A 21,032-nucleotide genomic window follows, 5' to 3' on the forward strand; every position below is an offset into this window, starting at 1 on the left:
AACTTTATTTTCTACAGTTACTTATGAATAATCTGTATTTTAGATACACTAAAATGATCAATGTCTCAAACTACATAGGTCTTCCTCAGAAATTACCATATGTGCACCATTTGAGAATCACTGCTATTCACCAAATTATGAACATTGCTATCTGAATTCTGAATGCACTAGAAGTGTTTCACTTTCTCCCTTTACTGAATTTCACAAACTACTATGTTTTAGCTTTACTAATTTACATCTGTCTGTGAAGACAATAATATTTTATTGGCTATTTTGGGGAAGAGCCATCTCAAGATTTCCAGTAAGGCAGTGAAGCTAAAGAAAAATAGGCAGTCATTTTAAACCACTTTAACAATATGCCATAGTCCTTAATGTTTCTCTTAAATGTGAAATTAAAGACAGCAAATAATAAAATATAAAACAGGTAGAAGGCATACGTTTCTGAAAATATTCTTGTGGTAGTAGAAAAGAATCAATTTGTTTTTTCTTTTTTTTTTTTTTTTTTTGGTGAGGAGGAAGATTGGCTCTGAGCTAACATCTATTGCAAATTTTCCTCTTTTTGCCTGAGGAAGATTGTCACTGAGCTAACATCTGTGGCAATCTTCCTCTATTATTTTTGTGGGATGCTGCCACAGCATGGTTGGACGAGCAGTGCTAGGTCCGCATCCAGGATCAGAACCTGCAAACCCCAGGCCACTGAAGTGGAGTGTGCAAACTTAACCACTACGCCACGAGGCCAGCCCCCAATATATTTTTTAAGATATGTTTTATCTAAGACAACTGAAAGTTTTAATAACCATACGGCAGCACTAAGGACGTTTGAATCACCAGAAAAAGTATGGACTTAGTAATGACATGGTCATATAACATATAGTTTCTAGTGAAAAGTAACTTGTACAAATTCTTGTCCCAATTAACTGCCACTTCCCAAGGTGAGCTAATCATTGAAATGTAAAAAACTTCCTAATAGAAACTCCACATAGTTAAGAAAACCCTATTAACATATCAAATCTGTTTCTAGAAAAGTCTTAATTTTCAGACATGGTAATTATATTTATTTCTATATACCTTACATGTATGGATTGAATCCTATTTTCAAATAAATTATTATACATATTATTCCCACCTAATCGTCACAAATATTCCTATTTTGAAGGAAAATGTTGCCAAGCCAAAACCTAACTACATTTTAGTTATACATAAATTACAACAATAGAATAATTCTTCTGGTGAGCAGAATTGTATCTTATGAAAAATACTCCACTTCATTAATCTCAGGTTGACTTGTCACTCTTAACCATCCCAAATAAAGGTGGGAATGTATAAGTAAATAAAAAGGACTCAGGAATGTCAACGTCAAAAAGTCCCATCACAAAAGTGTGTGTAGTGACTCATAAGAAAACCCTTTAAGCCCTCACGTAGAACCTATTTTTTCTGGTCATCTCGCGTCTCACAGTCCCAATAGACTAAAAGCTGCAAAGATGACTGATGTCACAGACAGACACAAGCAAGCAGTAAAAAGTAAGAGCCTAAGGAGTGGTGGGAGTTTGACCAGCCCTGAGGAGGCAATGAACTGCAGGATTCCCCAAGGGCCTCAAAGTAAAGTAATTACTATACTGATTGTCTCAAGTCATCAAGAAAATTAAACTGTAGTCAGCGAAATCTGTTGAAGGCAGAAAACCATATAACACATTGAGAAAAGTTTCCTGTTAAAATTCTCTTGAATTATTCTTGGTTCTTACAGTAGTGAGTCTCAGTTACTTGGAAAATCCTCTCACGTTAGATACGCATGCATTCAAGTGTCACACATTTATTTTATTAATCTAGTTCACCCAGAATCCTGTAAATATTTTTAAATGTTTTCTTTAAACATTAAATGGTGTTTATTTTAAATGTTATCCAAAAAAAGAGCTATTAATTAGAATTCACTAAGATGGCCATTGACTGTTTTGGTTCCAAGATACAAACCTACTGCAGCATGAAACTGAGATAAAGCATCAGCTAGCTGCCCAGCTGCAAGTAATTTCTTGCCCAATTCAAGATGTTTCTCAACATCTGCATTGACTCCACATTCAGCACCTGAAAACAAAAAAAAATAAGGTAACTTTCCATGAACCAAGATTTAATTCTAAAGGAAAACATGTTAAGAATATAGTTATCTGCCTCAGTCATCTACTCAGATGAGAAAAGTCACAGAAGCTGAAAAGTGACCGAGAGAACACAACAAAAAAGCATAAATAGTGCTTCATTTTACAGAATATAAGCAGCTCAAAAATATACCTGTATGGACCTAATCAGTCAAAAGAATGTAACCAGGGGCCAGCCAGGTGGCATAGCGGTTAAGTGTGCACGTTCCGCTTTGGTGGCCTGGGGTTGGCCAGTTCGGATCTCAGGTGTGGACATGGCACCGCTTGGCAAGCCATGCTATGGTAGGCGTCCCACATATAAAGTAGAGGAAGATGGGCACGGATGTTAGCTCAGGGCCAGTCTTCCTCAGCAAAAAGAGGATTGGCAGCAGATGTTAGCTCAGAGCTAATCTTCCTCAAAAAAAAAAGAATGTAACCAGTCTACAAAATATAAAGGAAATTGCACAACACAGTAGTAGTAAAAATATGTTGAACAACAAAATTAGAATTGCTTTGTTAAACTAGAATCTCACTTTAATGAATATTAAAGCATCCATGTAACATTCAAGTACTTACTGAGCAGCTACAATGCACCTAGCACTGTTCCAGGTATTTGGGATAAGTGAGCAAAATAGACAAAAGGCTCTGCCCTCATGGCACCTGACATTATGGTGGGAGAAGACAGACATAAGAAATAAATTACACGGTATTTTAGGTAAAGTACTATGGAAAAAATAGAGCCATGTGAGAAGGGTCATGAGTGCCAGGGATTTCAGTACTACCTAAGGTGGTCAAAGGCGGGCCTCACCGAGAAGTTGACATAGAGCAAAGACTTACCAGAAGGAAGTGAGGAACCCACCATGCAGACATCTAGGAAAAGAGCTTTCCAGGAAGAAGGACCAGCTAGTGGGAGGGCCCTAAGTCAAGAGAATGCCAGCTCTGCTCCAGAAACAGCAGAGAGGCCAGGATGGCTACCACAAAGTCAACAAAGGGGACAGCAGTGTAAGACGAGGTCCTGACAATGTACAGCTTTGGTTTTACTCTGGGTAAAATGGGGAACTACTGAGGAGTTGTGAGTAGAATAACATGATCTGACTGACCAGGTCAATTATCAGCAGGTTGCCTCTCTGCCCTGAATTCATTCTTCAGTACTTGGTTGTAAAAATGGACTGGAGTTTCTAAGCGTTTCTTCCTTACGCTGAGCACAATGTTACACTCTGTCAGGAAAGGGTACTGAAGGGGCACTGCAAGAAGGACACCTTCTGGTTCCCGCTGCTGCCTTTACTTTTTTCTGGCTCCTGCTGCCTGGTCTGCCATGCAGCTTCTGTTGCATGGCATGTTTGAGCAGGACATCCAGTGGTGCCCTGCCCCAGCCATAGACCCAGGGATCTAGTCCCTCAGCCACCTGGCAGCCTTGTCAGACACCATCTCCCAAAGAAGACACCATGCACTCCAGGCTTCACACTCACAACAGCACCCAAACTCCCCTCGCACACAGGCCATTCAGCCTGGGCTCACCAACACCTAAGAGGGCTGTTTCCTGCTGCCCAGGTACCGTGAACAGCTCTGGCCCTGACAACTCAGCAAACTTCTCTACCAGCAAACTTGGGCTGCAACTATACCTTCTCCAGTGAGGTCTTAACTCTAGCATTGAGGAGGCCGTCTCCCCTCCAAGTTGGCCCTTCCTTGGGGAATGTCTCTCAGCCTTAGAATATCCTTTAGAGTTTTCTTTACATCTTCCTAGTTACTCTCTTATCCTAACAATTCTTTATATTAAACTTCCCCTTTTTAAATTACTGGGTAGTTTCTGTCTCCTGAATGGACCCTGACTTATCCACAATTGGTATTGGGAGTGGTCCCAGGAGACAGATCCACAAAGACAGGATTTGAGGGTTGGTTTGGTCATGCCCTTGAGACTAAGTGCAGTGCTGAGCTCCTTGTCAATGAGAAATAAGATGTTAGTAACCCATGGCAGGTACTGGAATCACAATAATCAAGATACAACTTGTGGGTGACAGTAATGAAGGGCTAACCGAAGCACATGCCTTGGAAACCCAAGTGGGTGCTGCACTCGACTGTAAGGGCAGTAATGATAAAAATAAGGACTGTGATGTGCAGTGAATTCTTCTGAGCACACTAGTGCACTTACAGAGAGAAAATAACAAGCTCAGGTTTCTCAGCTCAAGCCACAGTCTGAGAGTTTCCTTGGTAGCCCTAAAACAACCTCTTTTTTTTCGTGGCCACAAAGCTGATTTAGCTGGAAAAAAACACACACACAAAATTTAATTTTGAGAGTTGTGGAATTAAAACAATAGTTGAATTCATAGTCTCACCAAGTTTCTTCCATGAAATTTAGGGTATGAATTAGTAAAGAATGGGATCCTAAAACTTAGAATGAAGAACTGGCTGGACCCAGATGAAACTGACCAACTTTGAACCTCTAAGTCCTTCTGAGCCACCCTAACCATTCCTGTTGTCACTAGACAGGTAGAGACTATGAGCCCAAAAAATAGCTTGCAGACCAAAAAATTGCAAGACTTTGCTGATAAACTAGGGATGTGTGTGGGAACGGATTTTAAAGGCATTAGACCAAGGAGAGTGGACTAGAACACTAAATCTGGTCTAATTCATTGATATGTGCCCACTTACCAGAGCAGAGGTTAGCAAACTGTTTTTATAAATGCAATTTTACTAGAACACTACCATGCCCATTCACTACATATTGTCCATGGCTGCTTTCACGCTACAATAGCAAAGTTAAGTAGCTCTGACAAAAACCAAATTGCCCACAAAACCTAAAATATTTACTATCTGACCCTTTAGGAAAGATTTGCCAACTCCTATACTAGAGATCCCAGATTTAACATATTAGCTCATGCAGCTGGAAGTGGCTCTAACAACTTACTTGATTGGCTGACTGAAACTTGGACTCAAAAATGGCCTATATTTAAGAAGGCTGAGAATCCAGAGTTTCCCTAGCTTGATAAGAAGGCTTATCCAAAGGCTTAGAGAGAGAGGAATGTTGTTGAACTTCTCCTGTGTGACCTACACACCAACCTCCCACCTATGTTCCATGAGAGGGCCCAGGAGACACTCCTCCTTTACTAAGGTGTTGAGGAATATATTAGTGAGGGACTACCCGCAACCTTTTCAAAGCTCTGTGGTCACTTCCCTTTGCAGGACAGGTATGACTATAGGGGATGTCACCACTGAGATGGGCTTTCTGGTTTCAATGGAGATGATGGGATCCTGGCGTAGCAGAAGACTAAGTAGCAGCACTTAACCATCACAAACTAGGTGGGCACATCAACTGTCAAAGGCATCTGCTACTGAGGAGACTCTTAATCATCAGGTGGATAAAATGATGTTCTGTGGATGTCAGTCAACTTCCTTCACCACTACGTCAGTGTTTGTGCAAAGGACCCATGAACAAAGTGGAAACTATGAATGGGCTCAAAAACACAAACTACTTCTTACCAAAGCTGATCTGACTGAAGCTACTGTTGAGTGCCTAATCTGCCAACACCAGAGACCAACCTTAAGTTCCCAATATGGCACCATGGAGTGCAGGCGGGTGGGGGGGTACCAGCCAGCTACCTGGTGGCAGACTAATTATACTTGTTCTTGTCCATAATGGATCATCTTCACATATTTAGGATATGGATTTGCCTGTAACGCTTCTGCAAGCACTACCATTGACAGATTCACAGGATGCATTATTCACCATCATGGCATCCCATACAGCTTTGTATCTAATCAAGAAACTCATTTTACAGCAAAGGAAGTATAGCAATGTGCTCATGCTCATGGAATTAACTGGTCTTACCACATACTCCATCACCCAGAAGCAGCAGGCCCATTTGAAAAGTGGAATGGCAGCATCAGCTGGGAGACAAAAACCTGAAAAATTATTTTACAGGCTGCAGGTTACGACAGACTATGATATGGTGCTATCTCCCCAACAGCCAGAATACATGGGTCCAGGAATCAAGAAGTAGAAGTGGGAGTGGTTCCTCTCATTATTACACCTAATAACCCACTTACAAAATGTTTGCTTCCAGTCTTGGCAACTTGAGCTCTGACTGTTCGGAGATCTTAGGCCCCAAAGGGGAAATGCTTCTATAAGAGGACACAACAATGGTTCCAGTGATTTTAAAGGTGAGACTGCCACCTCACCCTTTTATACTCCTTATGCCACTGAAACCAAAGGGCCAAAAAAAACAAAAAAGGTTAATCTACTGGCTGGAGAAACTGATCTCAATTAGTAAGGAGAACCAAGGGTTGCTGCTAATACAATGGTGGCAAAGAGGGCTACATCTGGAACCTAGAGGATTCTCTAGGGTCTTAGTAACTCCATGCCCAATACTAAAGCTTAATGAAAAACTACATCAACCAAAAAACAGAACAATTAAGCACTAGACCCTTCAAGAATGAAAGTTTGGGTCACGCCATTAGGTAAAGAAGTGCGAGCAGCTGAGGTTCTAGCTGAGGTCAGGAGAAGTATGGATCAGGTAACTGAAAAAGGAAGCCATATATATCAACTACAACCTCATGATCAATTATAGACACAAGGACTGCAGTAGCTTTGCATAGTTTCTCTTTGTTTATTATACATGGGTTTATTTGTACATATAGTCAATCCTCACAATTCACAGATTCTGTATTTGTGAACTTGCCCACTCACTAAAATTCATTTGTAACCCCCTACAATTCATTTGTAATCCTCGAATTAATTCTCAGAGCGCGTTGGCAGTTATTTGCAGACATGTGCAAGTGCAGAATGGCAAAACACTTGAGTCACTCAAAGTGCACAGTCCCAGCTGAAGTCAAACAATGTGATGCTCTGCCTTCTTGTTTGTGCTCTCACATTATAAACAAGTGTCCTTCCACAGTATACTTAGTGTCACGTTTTTCACATTTTTGTGCTTTTTGTTGGTGATTTCACTGTTTACAATGGCTCCTGAGTATAGTGCTGTCTCGTGTTCCTAAGGATAACAGGCTGTGATGTGCCTTTCAGAGAAAATATATGTGTTAGATAAGCTTCATTCAAGCATGAACGATACTGCTGTTGGCCATGAGTTCAATGTTAATAAATCAACGATATATTAAGTGAGATATTTTTAAACAGAAACATACATAAAACAAGGTTATGTTTTGATCTGTTAACAAAAATATAGTGACCTGAGGACTTGCAGGATCTTAACCCTGTATTTCCTCCTAGGAGCAATAGTTCAATATTTGCTAATTCAGTGTTCACAATGACATTATGGAACATAACTACCATGAATAATGAAAAACAACTATACTAATCATATTTTCTCTAATTCCCATTTTTATTTTATACACAAGTTGTTGGAATTAATGATTTAGTCTTTATATAACTGAATACTGAGTGGGACAGTGATGGAATAAGAGCAGTAATTAATACAGCCAGTAAGGGACACAATGACTGCGGGAACTGTGTCTTCTCAATTGGTGTACAGATGAAAATTTCTTCACTATTTATAAGAAGAATAGCTGTATCTTCTTAGATAAAAAACAGAGTTGTTTTGCTGTACTGGAGTTCAAATGTGCGTAGAAGGGTACATATGGAAGCTAAGCAGCCAAGGCATTTCTCTTTTACAGTGAATGTGATGTTAAGCTTTTCAGGGTGTTAAAGGGACATTGCAGGAAAAAGAAATCAGAACAGTCATCACTTGGAAGGGTGGGAGAAAGGACTGCGAAGCAGCAGGAAGGAACTTTCTGGGATGCTAATAATGTTCTAATCTTGACAGAGGTGTGGGTTACACAATTATATGTAGTTACCAAAACTCAGCAAATATATACTTAAAATATGGACATTTTATTGTATATAAATGTACATCCAAAAAAAGCTACTGATGATATGCATGTTAAAGTATTTAGGGGCATGTATACTGATATTATTTTCAAATGCATTTTAAAAAAAGAATTAATGGATAGAGAAATGCCCAGATGGATATATGTTAAAATCAAGTACAGTAATTACATTAATGGTAAAATCTAGGTGATGGGTATCAGAGTGTACACTAAAAAGATGTTTCAGCTTTTCAAAATTTTAATAATAAACATTTTGGAACAGTTGGTAAAATATACAATATAATAAGTGTTATGATGGGAGGAATACACACAGTGCTTTAAGGGCACAAGTTAAGGCACCTAACACCTATTGTTTAAATAAAATTTAAAATTCAATTTCTTAGTCACTATAGGCAGTTTAACTGCTAGATAGCTAGTGGCTACTGTATGGAACAGCATGGATGGTACAGAACATTTCTCATCATCAAAGAAAGTTCTAGTGGTCAGCACTGGAGGGAGGGGGATTCCTGAGGTCTCAGGAAAAATGGAAAGGATACCACGTATGTGAAAAGGCTGAAGAGGGAAACCAACATTCTAAACACAAAGAGCATCATATTTAAATCCCAAGAAATCAGAGAATTAATGAGACTTTCAGAGAAATTAAAGTCCAGTATTTTAGCTGGCTCTCCTCTCCATCACGATTTAATTATTCTGAAGTGGGTCACTTTTACTGCTAGGTGATTCTAGTAAACAGCCAGAAGGAGAAGAAACCAATAAGGTATCTGTTACAATAATCCAGATGACATGATGGTGACTTAACTGTGGAGGAGGAGGAGTGGAAACAGAAAAAAATAGGCTGCTTAGAGAAATATAAGGAGAAAGACTGCACACAGCTTATGTTGACTGGATGTGGGGGTTAAGTGAAGAAAAAGCAGGAGTCCAGGAGGATACCCAGAGCAACGATTGAAGCAGTTGCCTGCCATTTCAGGCATCAAAAGCAACTGAATTCCTTATTTCATCTACTATAGCAAAAAGCTGAATGAAATTCACTTTATCTTGCTATTTGCCCTATTAAACAAAGTAGCTTTTTCAGCTTTTCATATTCCTAGTCTGCAGTTTCTGTGTAGTGTCTCATTACCTTGTCTGTCTTTTGGAACCCTCTATACTAGGAAGGAAGGGAGAAAAAGGAGCGAGGGAAGGACGAAACTCTAACTTGATCGTTTCAAAAACTTAGGGTCCTGCAGAGCCCTGTTTGTTTTAGACAACAATGTGAAGATGTCTAGCCTATTCAAGAGTGTGTGGGTAACATTTGGAGAACTTAGTTTGGGGTTTTCAGTGGGCTAGGAAAGCACTTTATTTTTTCCCCTTTAAAATGAGGACATAGGCTCCTGCTCTGTGAAAACTCATTATACAATAGAGATTTGGAAACTGATTATATTCACATAGTGAGGGTCACCTGTAGTTCCATGCAATGACATACCATATCCAAAAATATACCCTGCTTTTTGTAATGAAGATTATGGAAGCTAATTTGTTTCATTTAACAAATGTTACTGAATATATATTATGTATGAAACTGTGGCCATAACAGAGATGAGTAAGTGAGGCAGTGAGGATCCCCTATGGGGCTTCAGCCATTTATGAGAACGCCCTAGCCAGAAGGGTTCTCATCACTGACTGGAGAGAGCCAGGCTGCCTCCTAGTATTCCACTGGAGTCTCTGCCACATACTGAAGCATTCACAGAATATATAATAGGAAGCACTCGAGTGAATTCAAAATAATCTTGCAGCAGAGGATGCAAGTATAGATGAAACAAGATTGGCAAGTGTTGATCATTTTTGAAGCTGAGTGACAGTACACAGTGGAATATGATATTATTCTCTCTACTTTGGTATGTTTTTAAGATTTTCCAAAATCAAGTTTTTTAAAAATTTAAATCCCTTCAGTGAAGAGAAAACTGGCTGATAAAAATTACCTCTTACATCAAAAAATAATGTTTTGAAGAAAGTAAACCACAGAGACTACTACATCAAGACAGCCAACTAAGCACATGGGCCTACCTGCCAACGTGGTCAAATCTTAGAAATGATAGAAGCTATTTAAAGAGATAAACGCATAACCTTGCTGGGGGGAAAAAAGTGTTTTAAGAAGAGGGCCATCAAAAAAACAGAAATTTTAGGGGCCAGCCCAGTGGCATAGTGGTTAGGTTCATGCTCTCTGCTTCAGCAGCCCTTGGTTGGCAGGTTCAGATGCCAGGTGCGGACCCAGACACCAGTCATCGGGTCACACTGTGGTGGCATCCCACATACAAAGTGGAGGAAGATTGGCACAGATGTTAGCTCAGTGACAATCTTCCTCAAGCAGAAAGAGGAAGATTGGACACAGGTGTTAGGTCAGGGTCAATCTTTCTCACAAAAAAGAAAAAAAAATTTTTAGATAAATTCTCAAACAATAAAAAGGGCTGGACTGGATTGATGGGCAAAATCACATCCAAACACCCTCCCAGGGGAAGTGTGCTGTGAGGTGGCTGCAGTTCTCTGTGTGCTCCAAAGTCTGATACAAGGAAAAGGAAGGGACGCTGGGGATTTCCCAGCCTCCAGTCAGGCTATCAGCTTTCTCCCACAATCAGCATTCAAAGACTGGCAATGAGCAATTCTGAAATGCAAAGATCATAAAATCAATCCTTAAAAAACTAACACCAAATAAGAGAATTAAGGAAACAAAATTAGTCTTTGAGTTAAAACATGAAGGGGAGAGAGGGCATCCTGAATAACAAGAAGCCTCCAGCATGCCAAAATATGACCACAAAAGTGCACAGGGCTTGGGTATGACCACGTTCAACTTCAAGGAATCAAAAGGTGGCTCCAGCATGTTAAGATGGATAAAGGATGTAGGCAAGACAGATCACATTGGGCCTCGCAGATCATGGTAAGAAACTTAGATTTTATTCTAAGTGCAAAGGGAGGTCATTAGAATGGGTTTTAGCAAGGAACTGACTATCTGATTTACATTTTAAAAAGATCACTTTGGCTGCAGTGTGGAAAACAGACTGGAGGAAGGCAAGAATGGAAAGAACTGTGGTGGAAAGAACTAAGGATAGGGAGCTGCATTACAGTAGGTATATTACAATTTCATGTATGCTTTAAAAAGAAGATATAATATGTATTTCTGTATTGTTAAACTTTTTCCAGTAAGAATGTATTCATGTACTACTTAGATAAAAATTTAACAAACTAGAGTGAGGAATGTATTTTGTTAAAGATGTTGCCGATTAAATAATCACTTGCAATTGAAAACTCTTAAAGAATAATTGTAAACACTATAGACATATCATATTTTACTGTGAAGTAGCCAATTAAGTCAGGAAAGAAAAGAAAAATAAACTTGCCTCAAATCTTTTTGTTAAACTATAGTTTAAAGGTACAGCATCATAATATCAGATATTGCAGGGAATATAGGTGATACAGAATCTAAAATTTAAAACAGTCCTTATGTTTTATAGATACTAAAATATTTAAGAATGAAATGATGGCATGTGTGATACGTTACTAAAATATTTATGAATGAAATGATGGCATGTGTGATATGTTTCAAAGTAATCCACGGGTATGGATGAAATAAGATCAGTCATTAGTTGGTAACTGTTAAACCTGAGAGATGAGTACAATCTCCACTTTTGTAAATGTGTGAAATTTTCCATAATAAAGTTTTATATTAAATCCTCTTCAGGGATTAGAGATGGGGAAATTAAAACAGTTAAAGAGTTAAATTCATTTTGATTTTTTAAGGATAATTTCTTATATAAACTATACATCCATAAACATTTACAGTTCCTAGTGTAAAATATTGCGCATCACTCTTGGAGAGAGAAATGTGTACAGAAACTGTTGTAAAATTAGACTAGAGAATGAATGTGGGATCAAATAGGAATGGTGGAAGTGCTGTGACTGGGCTATGGAACAACCCAGCCTATCCCAGTAAACACAGTTAATTATAGGAGCATGTTGATGGATATCTGTGTGCTCTCAAAATGTGGGGAGTGGGGGAGAGTCTTCAAAATAGCATGAAGATTTCAAACATTTCCCTATTACATTTTCTCAAAGGGGAGATCAGACCAATGTACTGAATAGAGGATTCCAGAGTGCCTGAGGAGGGAAGAAATTCAGGCAGAAGATAAACCATTAGTCAAAGTGCTTTCCTCATCTAACCATGAAAATGTTTAACAAGAAAGATGTTACACAGAAGAATTAAGAACCTACTATGTGCTGGATACTTTCACTGTCTTTATTTCACTTCATTTTCACAACAACCCTAGAAAGTAAACATCTTTCATACTTTTATAACTCAGGAAACTGAGGCTCAAAGAAGTTATCCATCCTGCCTGAAGACTCACAGTAACTGTCAAAACAAGATGCAATTCCACAGCCCAGCTTTCTTTTCAGCACAGCACACCATCCTTTTCCCCACATAAGCCAAGCTAAGCTTTCCACAGTTACTAATTCTTGGATGTTCCACTCACTCAACCCATCATTTAATGTAACATTTTAGCCACAATTGTTTCCAACCTCACAGGTTGAACCTGAAGTCCAGCGGAAGGGAAGAATGCATTTGCAAAGTTCTTTGAACTGCTATGTCAGGCCAGACATTCTTCACTGAGAGTCCTCGAGGTTTCCTGCTCCACAGTGCTTGGACAGAACTCTGCCCTTGTCCTTCACCTGACCGGCCCTCCCTCCGCCACCTCCTCACAGCACCCTCCAATGGCCCCTTCTCAACAACCTGCCACAATTAGTGCGTCCCACTAGCAGGTGTGCCAGAACTACCCCCAGGGCTTGGAGGCCACCATCAACTCCCAGACTAACTTGGAGCTCTACGTCTCCTATGTCTACCTGTGCATGTCTTACTAATTTGACCCTGATGGTGCGGCTGTGAAGAATTTTCCCAAATATTTTCTTCACCAGTATCCTGAGAAATTGATGAAGAAGCTGTAGAAGGAGGTGGCCGAATCCCGAATTCTTCAGGTTGTCAAGAAACCAAACTGATGCCTGGGAGAGCCAGTTAAACATGATGTGTGATGATCAGGAAAGCCAGCTGAATGCTATGAAGTGTGTGTTACACTTGGGAAAATGCATGAATCAGTCACTACGGTACAACTGGTCACTGACAAAAACAACTCCCACTTGCGTGACTTCACTGAGATGCATTACCTGAACAAGCAGGTGAAATCCATCAAAGAACTGGGTGATCACATAACCAGTTTGCACAAGATGGGGGCCCCAGGAACTGGCACGGGAGAGTAACTCTTTGACAATCATACACTGGGAAGACAGTGACAAGAGCTAAGCCTTAGGCTAGCTTCCCATAGCCACAGAGCTGAGTTCCCTGGTCACCAAGGCAGGGCATGCATGATGGGACTACCTTTACCTTTTCTCTAAGTTGTACCAAGACATCCATTTAAGTTCTTTCATTTGTAGCATTCCTTCAAATAAACTAATTTGGTACTTCCCCTCCCCCCCCAAAAAAGTTAAGTCATACTGTCATCCCAAAGGTTGAGTTACTCTTCAAACTAAATTTCTCTTGCCTTCTAGGATTAAAAAAGGTATCCAGCATCTCTCAGTCCCTTCTGAATAAAACTTAGATCTCTATTATGTAATACCATCTCCTCTTTGAAAATTTTCTTTGGCGCACCTTGGTCACATTTCCGCAACAGAACACACCACAATGTAAGGAAGGGTTGGTTGCACAGCCCCTTTTCTCCCGGCAAGAGACAGTGTGCCTCCTACCTGGAATCTTCCCTTACCTTCCTCCAAATCCAGCCCCATGCTGCTCCCAGAGCAATTCTTCCAAAATGCACTCCTAATAAAAATTCTGTAGTATTTTCATATGGCTGGCTAGATTCAATCCGAATCCCTCCAGATATAAAGGCAAACAAGATCCTTCATGATCAGGTCCCACAGTGTGTGTCCAGTCTCATCATCCCTCACTCCTCCACCTCTTACTTCATACTCCTATAACCTAATCAACTCATTGGACTTCCCTGAACATAACTATGTTCTTATGCTGCATCCCTTTGCACTTGCTGTTCCATGAAAAGGCCATCTCCACTTGCTCACCTGGAAAATTCTACTCCTCCATCAGGATGCTGCCCTCAAATGCTGGCTCCTTTGTGAAACTTTCCCTAACTACTTCAGTGAGAGGGTGGCAAAAAGCCCCTTCTGTGCTCCTCCTATACCTGGCATCCCCACACTCTCAAGTACACAACTTCACTTTGCAAAACCACGGTCTCAATATATTGACCTTAGAGTTTACCTGCCTCTCACACCTCCGGGCTCCCTAACCTAGATCAGAAGCAAGTTTGACAGGAGAAACTCTCTTTTCTTCTTTATATCACCCAGTTCAGTACCTTGTACAAAGTGAGCACTCAGTATTTATTGAATGAGTGTAACTATTTTCCTTCTTACTTAAACATATTGTAATTCAAGAGAATAACAGAATCTGACATACATAATAACAACTATCAAATCAAACTGATACTACCAAAGATTCATAATGACAATAATATTTAAAAAAAATTATTTGTAAATTGTGGCTGTTTTTGCAATATCTCAACTCTATTTTGAGCTATGGATAATTTTTATTCCTTTGCCACATCCTGGGAGGCAGTGACACCAAGAGGTTCTCCTATTTTCTGAGTAAACATCACGCCATTTCCTAATCAGCATTAAACAATAGGTCTCTCCTTAGACAAGCATAATCATAGGTCAGCAAAATATTCAGGAAGGGCAAGAAAAAAGGTGAGGAAGTTAAGTCTTTCATTATAGTTAGTATTAGAATCTGTCATATTTTGGAAAGCAAAAAATAAAGAATTTTAAGAAACTTAAAGTTGAGGGTTTCAAAGTATGATGTGGTGAGAGTAAAAATCAAGACTGGAAAAACAAGCCTGAAAAAGGCAAGAACTAGTGGTCAAAGATACTAAGGTTCAAGCCAAGGCCAGATGACAGAGCCAGTAGCAAGCCCGGGGTGGTTATGCAGGTTGGAGCACTTAGAATGTGAGGGAGAAAGAAAACCCTAAGATCATTCTACAAAGGAGCAGGAGGGAAAAAAGACAAAGTACTGTCTATAAAATATCCGACCTGAATCCAACATCCAAGCAGGATGGGGCAGAGTCTGAAAGAAGTCTCACGGCAGAAACACAGAAAACAGTAGAATCAGGCTGCAGAAAGACAGCTGGAATTTCATTATCTTAGCAATTCCATAGTCAATTGAGGACCAATCACAAAATGGTTTCAATAAAAATACACTGAGCTGGAAACCCTAAGCATCTCTCTCCAATCGCGCTGACCTAAAAAGTGGTTTAGTCTACACATCCAAACTGAAAGGAAGAAAAGCCCAAGCAGTTAAGTACATCTGAACAAGGACATCTGAACAATGTCTGCACTAAAATCTTCCTGAATGAACTAGGAAAATAAAATCTATTCTATAACTATGTTTGCTCAATTTCAACGGATATTAATTAACTGTCTTTGCTTCAATTAACTGTGAAGGCATAAATGTTGATATAGGATTCCTTGCTCAAGCAGTTTCAACCTGGATAGTTTAGGAAAGTCCTTGCAAAAAACAAACCAAATAATCAACTTCATTCATCCATTTAAAAAATATTTACTGCACATCTACTTCATGTCAACATGTTTTAGGTACAGAGATAAGAGCTCTTTCCATAAAGCTTATATTCTAGAGGGAACAGATAGACAATAAAAATAAGGGAGATAATTCTGACAGAGAAGGTAAAGGGAGAGTATTAACTAAAGGAGAGAGTGCTTTTTACACTGTATCAGGGCAGGCCTCTCTGAAAGGTCTCAGAGAAGACCTTTCCAGACTGTGAGAACACCAAGAATAAAGACCCTTAGTCAGAAATGAGCTTGGCATCTGAAGCAAAAGTTGATGTGGTAGGAGCCCAGCGAGGGGAAAATTAAGATGAAAAGAGGTATAAGTAAATAGGAGTCAGATAAGCAAAGCTTCGCAGTATTAGTGGAGTCATGTGTTGAGGAGAGAACAGAAGATAAGGAAATAGAGACTGCCAACAATTCTTTAAAATTCTGCTGTCCAGAGAAGCAAAGATACAGTTCAGTCGCTGAAGAGACATATAACATCAAAGCACAGTTTAAGATGGAAACACTAGAGCACATTGAAGTGCTGATGTCAATGATCCAGCAGAGGAAGAAAGTGATGACACATGAAAGAAATGATAACTGCAGGAGCAATATTTTCAGAAGATGCGAGAAAACGGAATCCAGGGCATAAGTATAGGAATTGGATTTTTCCAGGAATAGAGATGCTTTATCCATTTTAATATAAGAAAAGTAGTAGAGTGGGTACAGATATAGGTAGGCTAGTGAATTTACTGGTAGAAAGAAGAAACTGCTGATAGCTTTCATTTTCTCAATAAAGACAAGATCTAAAGGAATAAGGTAAAGGAGGAGAGGAGAGGGGGTTTAAATTGGAGATTTAGGAAAGAGGAAAAGATCTAAAATACTGATTTTCAAGAACAGACATACTAGGGAATTATAGGAACATTGGCAGTATTGAGTGTGCATTTGAAATTGAGGTTATATGTTTAAAACGAGACCAGTTGGCAAGGTTATCTCCATTTTTCTCCATCCATGTTCACCTCTGAGGTACAACAAACACGTTGGCCAAGTTGGATTTAATCACTGTCAAATTTTGCCAAGTGAATAAAACAAAAGAATACAGGAACAAGGAGACTAAAGAGTGTTTGCAATGGAATGACTACAAAATGGACCACCAAATCTAAACTGAGAAAGGAGGGAAGAGGACATGGATGATTCACAAAGCATGACTTATACCCTCAAGTGGTCTGTAAACTCAACGAAAAAACCGTGAGTTCTATACCATGCATACCTTACCCAAGAGCACTACAGCATAAGCCTCTGCTGAATGATTAAATGAGTCTTCCCCATATTCCAGAACTCCACATGACACAAACTCATCAGATTTTTTTTTTGAAAGCAGCTTTCTAAAGATCTTGAAAGAAAAACAAATCTATAGTTGAAATGTTTCAGTTCTAAAGAGCAGGTGACTGGGTTCCCATGATATTTCCATATAAACAAAGATTAACTGCTCAATAATCAAAGGAAAACTATGGCAAAAAGAAATTAAACTTAACCACAATTAATTCACTTCATATGGGAAAACAGAGCCTACTTACTACAGGGCATCCCATCTCAGAAAACTCCCCCTGTCCCATAGAATGAAACTACTGCATTTCCAGGCACCCACTCAGCAAACGCCAACTAGTCAAGTGAATTGGAACTTTGACACTACTGCCAACTATGACCTCATTAAAAATAATTTAAAATAATTCCAGAAGGTATCTGACCATCTGCTAGAATATTTAGTTTATATAAATTACTGAAAGTCACTCATTTTCCCTACTTTATTTATTCTTTCTATATTTAAATAATGTCAAGAAAATCCTACAGGAGACAAAACATACTTTTAGTAGGTTAGGTTCATATAAAAAGTATCACTGGGGCCAGCCTGGTGGCATAGCGCTTAGGTTCGCACGTTCTGCGCTGGTGGTCTGGGGTTCCCCAGTTGGGATCCCGGGCGCAAACCTCATACTGCTTGGCAAGCCATGCTGTGGTAGGTGTCCCACATATAAAGTGGAGGAAGATGGGCATGGATGTTAGGTCAGGGCCAATCTTCCTCCAAAAAAAAAAAAAATTATCACTATCTTTTATACTTAAGGATTTTCAACTATTCTTTTCCCTATGGTCAAATATATGATTTAGTCAGGTCAGGTCAGTGAAATAAAGAAAAACTGGGTCCAGCCAGCATGTTAACGAAGAAAAAGATATAAAAGAAGGTTTGGTTCCCAGGCTGTGTTCCTAAATTAGACAAACATTTTTAAATTAGAAAAAAATAGGCTAACTAATTACTGGCGACACTCTCCATCCTATGCAACTCTTTGTGTCACATTTATTCTTCTCACTCCCATTCTCCATTCTTTCTTCTCTCTCCAAGCCTCAGGCTGAGTAGTGAAATCATGCGGACCTGAATGCCTCCTGGAGGACTGTGAGGTTACTGAACTCAGACATAGAAGTTATTTGGGAAAACAGGAGCTAACAGTCTGCTAATGCAAGTCAGAGGTTCTTTCTTATCGTCATATCCTCATCACCAAACGGAGTGTCTAGTACGTAACAAACATGTAATTTCATTCCTCTATGTAACTTATTGCATCAGTGATTCTCACTAGCGGTTTCTTTTTAGAAATGCAAAATTTCATGTCCCACCCAGATCTACTGAATCAGAAACTCTGGGAGTGGGGCCCAGCACTCGGTTTTAAAAAGCCCTGCAGGTGAAATTTTGATGCACACTCAAATTTGAGAACCACTGTGTTAAACATGCCAGGAAACCACCTTCCTCTTCATTACTGCTGGTGGCAAAAAAATTAAAAAAGGCTGATTTTTCTCAGCTGCTACCACTTACAAATTCTTGGGCCCACAGGATGGTGTCAACCACTTCTGTCTCCAGCCTGCACACAAGATGAACTTTAGAGTCAAATAACTTGAGTTCAGCTTATGGCCCTTAAAGTTAACAGCTATGTGACCTTAAACAAGTTAAACCCTTGAAGCCTCAGTTCCCTCATCTGTAAAGCAGGAATAATATCAGATACCTCCATGAACAAGACAGCTTACAGAAAGGTGCCTGGCACATAGCACACCTTCACTAAATTTAAGATCTTCCTTTCTTCCTACCACCTTTCTTCCCTATACAGAAAAATGTCTCCTCTACAGAAAAGCTTTCTAATGAGGTTTTTCTCATGAAAAATACCACAGGAGAGAAGTGAAGGGTTAAAGTCCTCCAGAATCATAAACAGAACAGCAATTATAAAAAAGGTAGTCCAAATGTTAGTGGGGAAAGCAAACCATACAAAAATGTGCACCTTTGTAACTTTAAAAAAAATTGGTATTTTCATAGGCAACTTTCTCTTAAGTGGTCGAAAGAAATCATTAATGGTAACCGGACACAAATGCTACACTTGGGGGGAAGGTAGCACTAAAAAAATGCAGGAGAACTGGAATATATGACCCGTATTAAAGTGGTCCAGGCATTCAAATTCCAATTCCCTAGACTTTCTGGGGCAGCCTCACTGTCAACATCTTTGTCCCAACATTATCACACGACACGTTCTGATTTTGGTTCAAAAAAAAATATGGTCCCCAGGAAAACCAAAAAAAAACAAAAACAAAAAAAAACCACTGCCATGAATGAGAACTAAAAATTGGACAGGATTACTTTTTTTAAAAAAAAGTTGAGAATTTTTAGTGGATTTTACAAGAAACCATTCCCAACCTCAGCGCCTCCCTCCAAACCTAACATCAAGTCTCATATTAAAATGTTTAATTTGACCTCCTTGACTACTAACCGTTTTCGAAGGGATGAAAATAGATCAGTGCATGTGATGTGTCATTATCCTCGAATATTTCACACAGAAACCAAGCTAGGAGCATTCGTTCAACTGGCATTTTCAGCTTTAATTCTCACTCCTCCCGCTGACATCTAAGACGGGACAGCCCTCTATTTCTGCTATCCTGTTAGGGGAGCCAACATTCCAATCTGTAGGTCTGGAGCGAAGTTTACGCGTTCGTACTTTTTGAAGGGGACCTTGTTTTCAGAGAACTCGGAAGAGGAAAGCCAGCTCTAAGTTGAATGACACCGTGCTGGGAGTTGTAAAACCACAAACTTAATTGCCTGGCCTTTCCGGCGCTTGAGATCCAGCCCCGGCTCCTTAACGCACCAACCTAACAACTTCCATACACGACGCAGAGTAGAGTAACAGGATGGTCACCCACTTTTAACAGGCAACTGTCCCCTCCGGCTCACCCAGCCGGACATCCCCGCCTCCCCCGGAACTCCAGGGCGAAAGATGCCTCCCCTTTGGCCACCTTTACCGCCTCCTCCCAGCACCACTGACCAACAGGGTCCCCAAGGCGCCAAGCGAAGGTCCCGAGCGAGGCCAGGACCCGACGGCTGCCCAAATCTCCGCGTCCCAGGACGCCCCAGAAGTCGCTGCCCGGGGCCCCGCTGCCCCGGACCCCTTCGCTCCCGCTCCTGACTCCAAACCCTCCAGGCACCTCTGCCCCGGACAAACCCGGAACCCAGCGCCGGCCCCCGCCCAGGGGCGGGCTCAGGCCCAGCCGAGCCCCGGAGTCCCCGGCTCCCACTGCACGGCCCGGCCGCCCCGAGGCTCGCGCCCGGGCTCAAGAGGGGAAGCGCCGGGGGCCCGGCTCCGGCCAGGGCAGCACAGGACTCACCTTCGTACTGCAGGTCCACCAGGACCAGCAGGAAGGGGAACACCGAGCCCAGCCGGCTGGTCACAGAGCCGGGGGCCACCATGTCCGAGGGCGCGGGCGCTAAGGAGGAGCAAGGGTGCGGGGCCCACCAGCCCCCGCCGGCGCTCAAGCGGCAGCTGCGCCCGCTCGCCGTCCGCTCTCGCTCGGGCCTAAGGGGCGGCCGGCGGCCAGCGGAGGAAGGCAGCGGTGGGCGGGGCCCGGGCGACGCTACTCCCCGGGGCGCCGCCGCCGTCCAATCGCCTTCTTCCCGGCCGCTCTCCTACTGGGCTCGCCGGGGTCGTGGTTCGCGCTGATAGGCTGCGGAGGCCGCCGCCCCGCCCCGTCGCTGATAGGATAACGTGGAAGCACGAAACGAGGCTGCGTCCGCCGGCCGTGGAGCTGTCAGAGAGCTCCAAACCGCCGCGGCCGGCCGCCGAGTCCGCATGCGCAGACCGCGAAGGCCTTTTTGGGTCGGTCCCGGCGCTCTAGGACAGCCTAGAGGAGGATTTCTGCCAGGCGGCGTCTTCCGGTGTGCTGTTCCGAGAGGCGAGCGAGGCCGCCGTGGCCGAATGAGGAGGCCAAAGCTGGTCCCAGGAAGGCTGAGGGGAGCTTTAAAGCGCCTAGAAGGGAGGTGTCGGAAAGGACCGGGGAGCACGACGAGTCACAGAGCCTGCTACCCCGCGCTGCGCGTCTGGGAACAAACACGGGCTGAACCGGAGAGTGCGCGGGAAACGG

The 21,032-nt window shown here is 41.4% G+C and overlaps 1 protein-coding gene across 2 annotated transcripts in view; it reads right to left on the reverse strand.

Annotated features, from left to right (window-relative positions):
- The window catches only part of DNAJC3 (DnaJ heat shock protein family (Hsp40) member C3), a 67,284-nt gene extending 46,783 nt beyond the window's left edge, over positions 1 to 20,501 (reverse strand). The window contains exons 1-2 of one of the 2 annotated variants that reach the window (XM_046664308.1): positions 20,280 to 20,501; positions 1,969 to 2,079 (exon numbers count right to left, since the gene is read on the reverse strand). In XM_046664308.1, the coding sequence (XP_046520264.1) occupies positions 1,969 to 2,079; positions 20,280 to 20,361 (193 nt within the window). In that variant the 5' untranslated portion in view covers positions 20,362 to 20,501. Of the gene's footprint in view, positions 1 to 1,968; positions 2,080 to 5,952; positions 6,029 to 20,279 lie in introns of those variants that run through there. The other variant, XM_046664309.1, reaches the window with a different exon arrangement.
- Positions 20,502 to 21,032: the final 531 nt, after the last annotated feature.

Source organism: Equus quagga, chromosome 6 (genome assembly GCF_021613505.1).
Source record: "Equus quagga isolate Etosha38 chromosome 6, UCLA_HA_Equagga_1.0, whole genome shotgun sequence".
Lineage (NCBI taxonomy): Eukaryota > Metazoa > Chordata > Mammalia > Perissodactyla > Equidae > Equus > Equus quagga.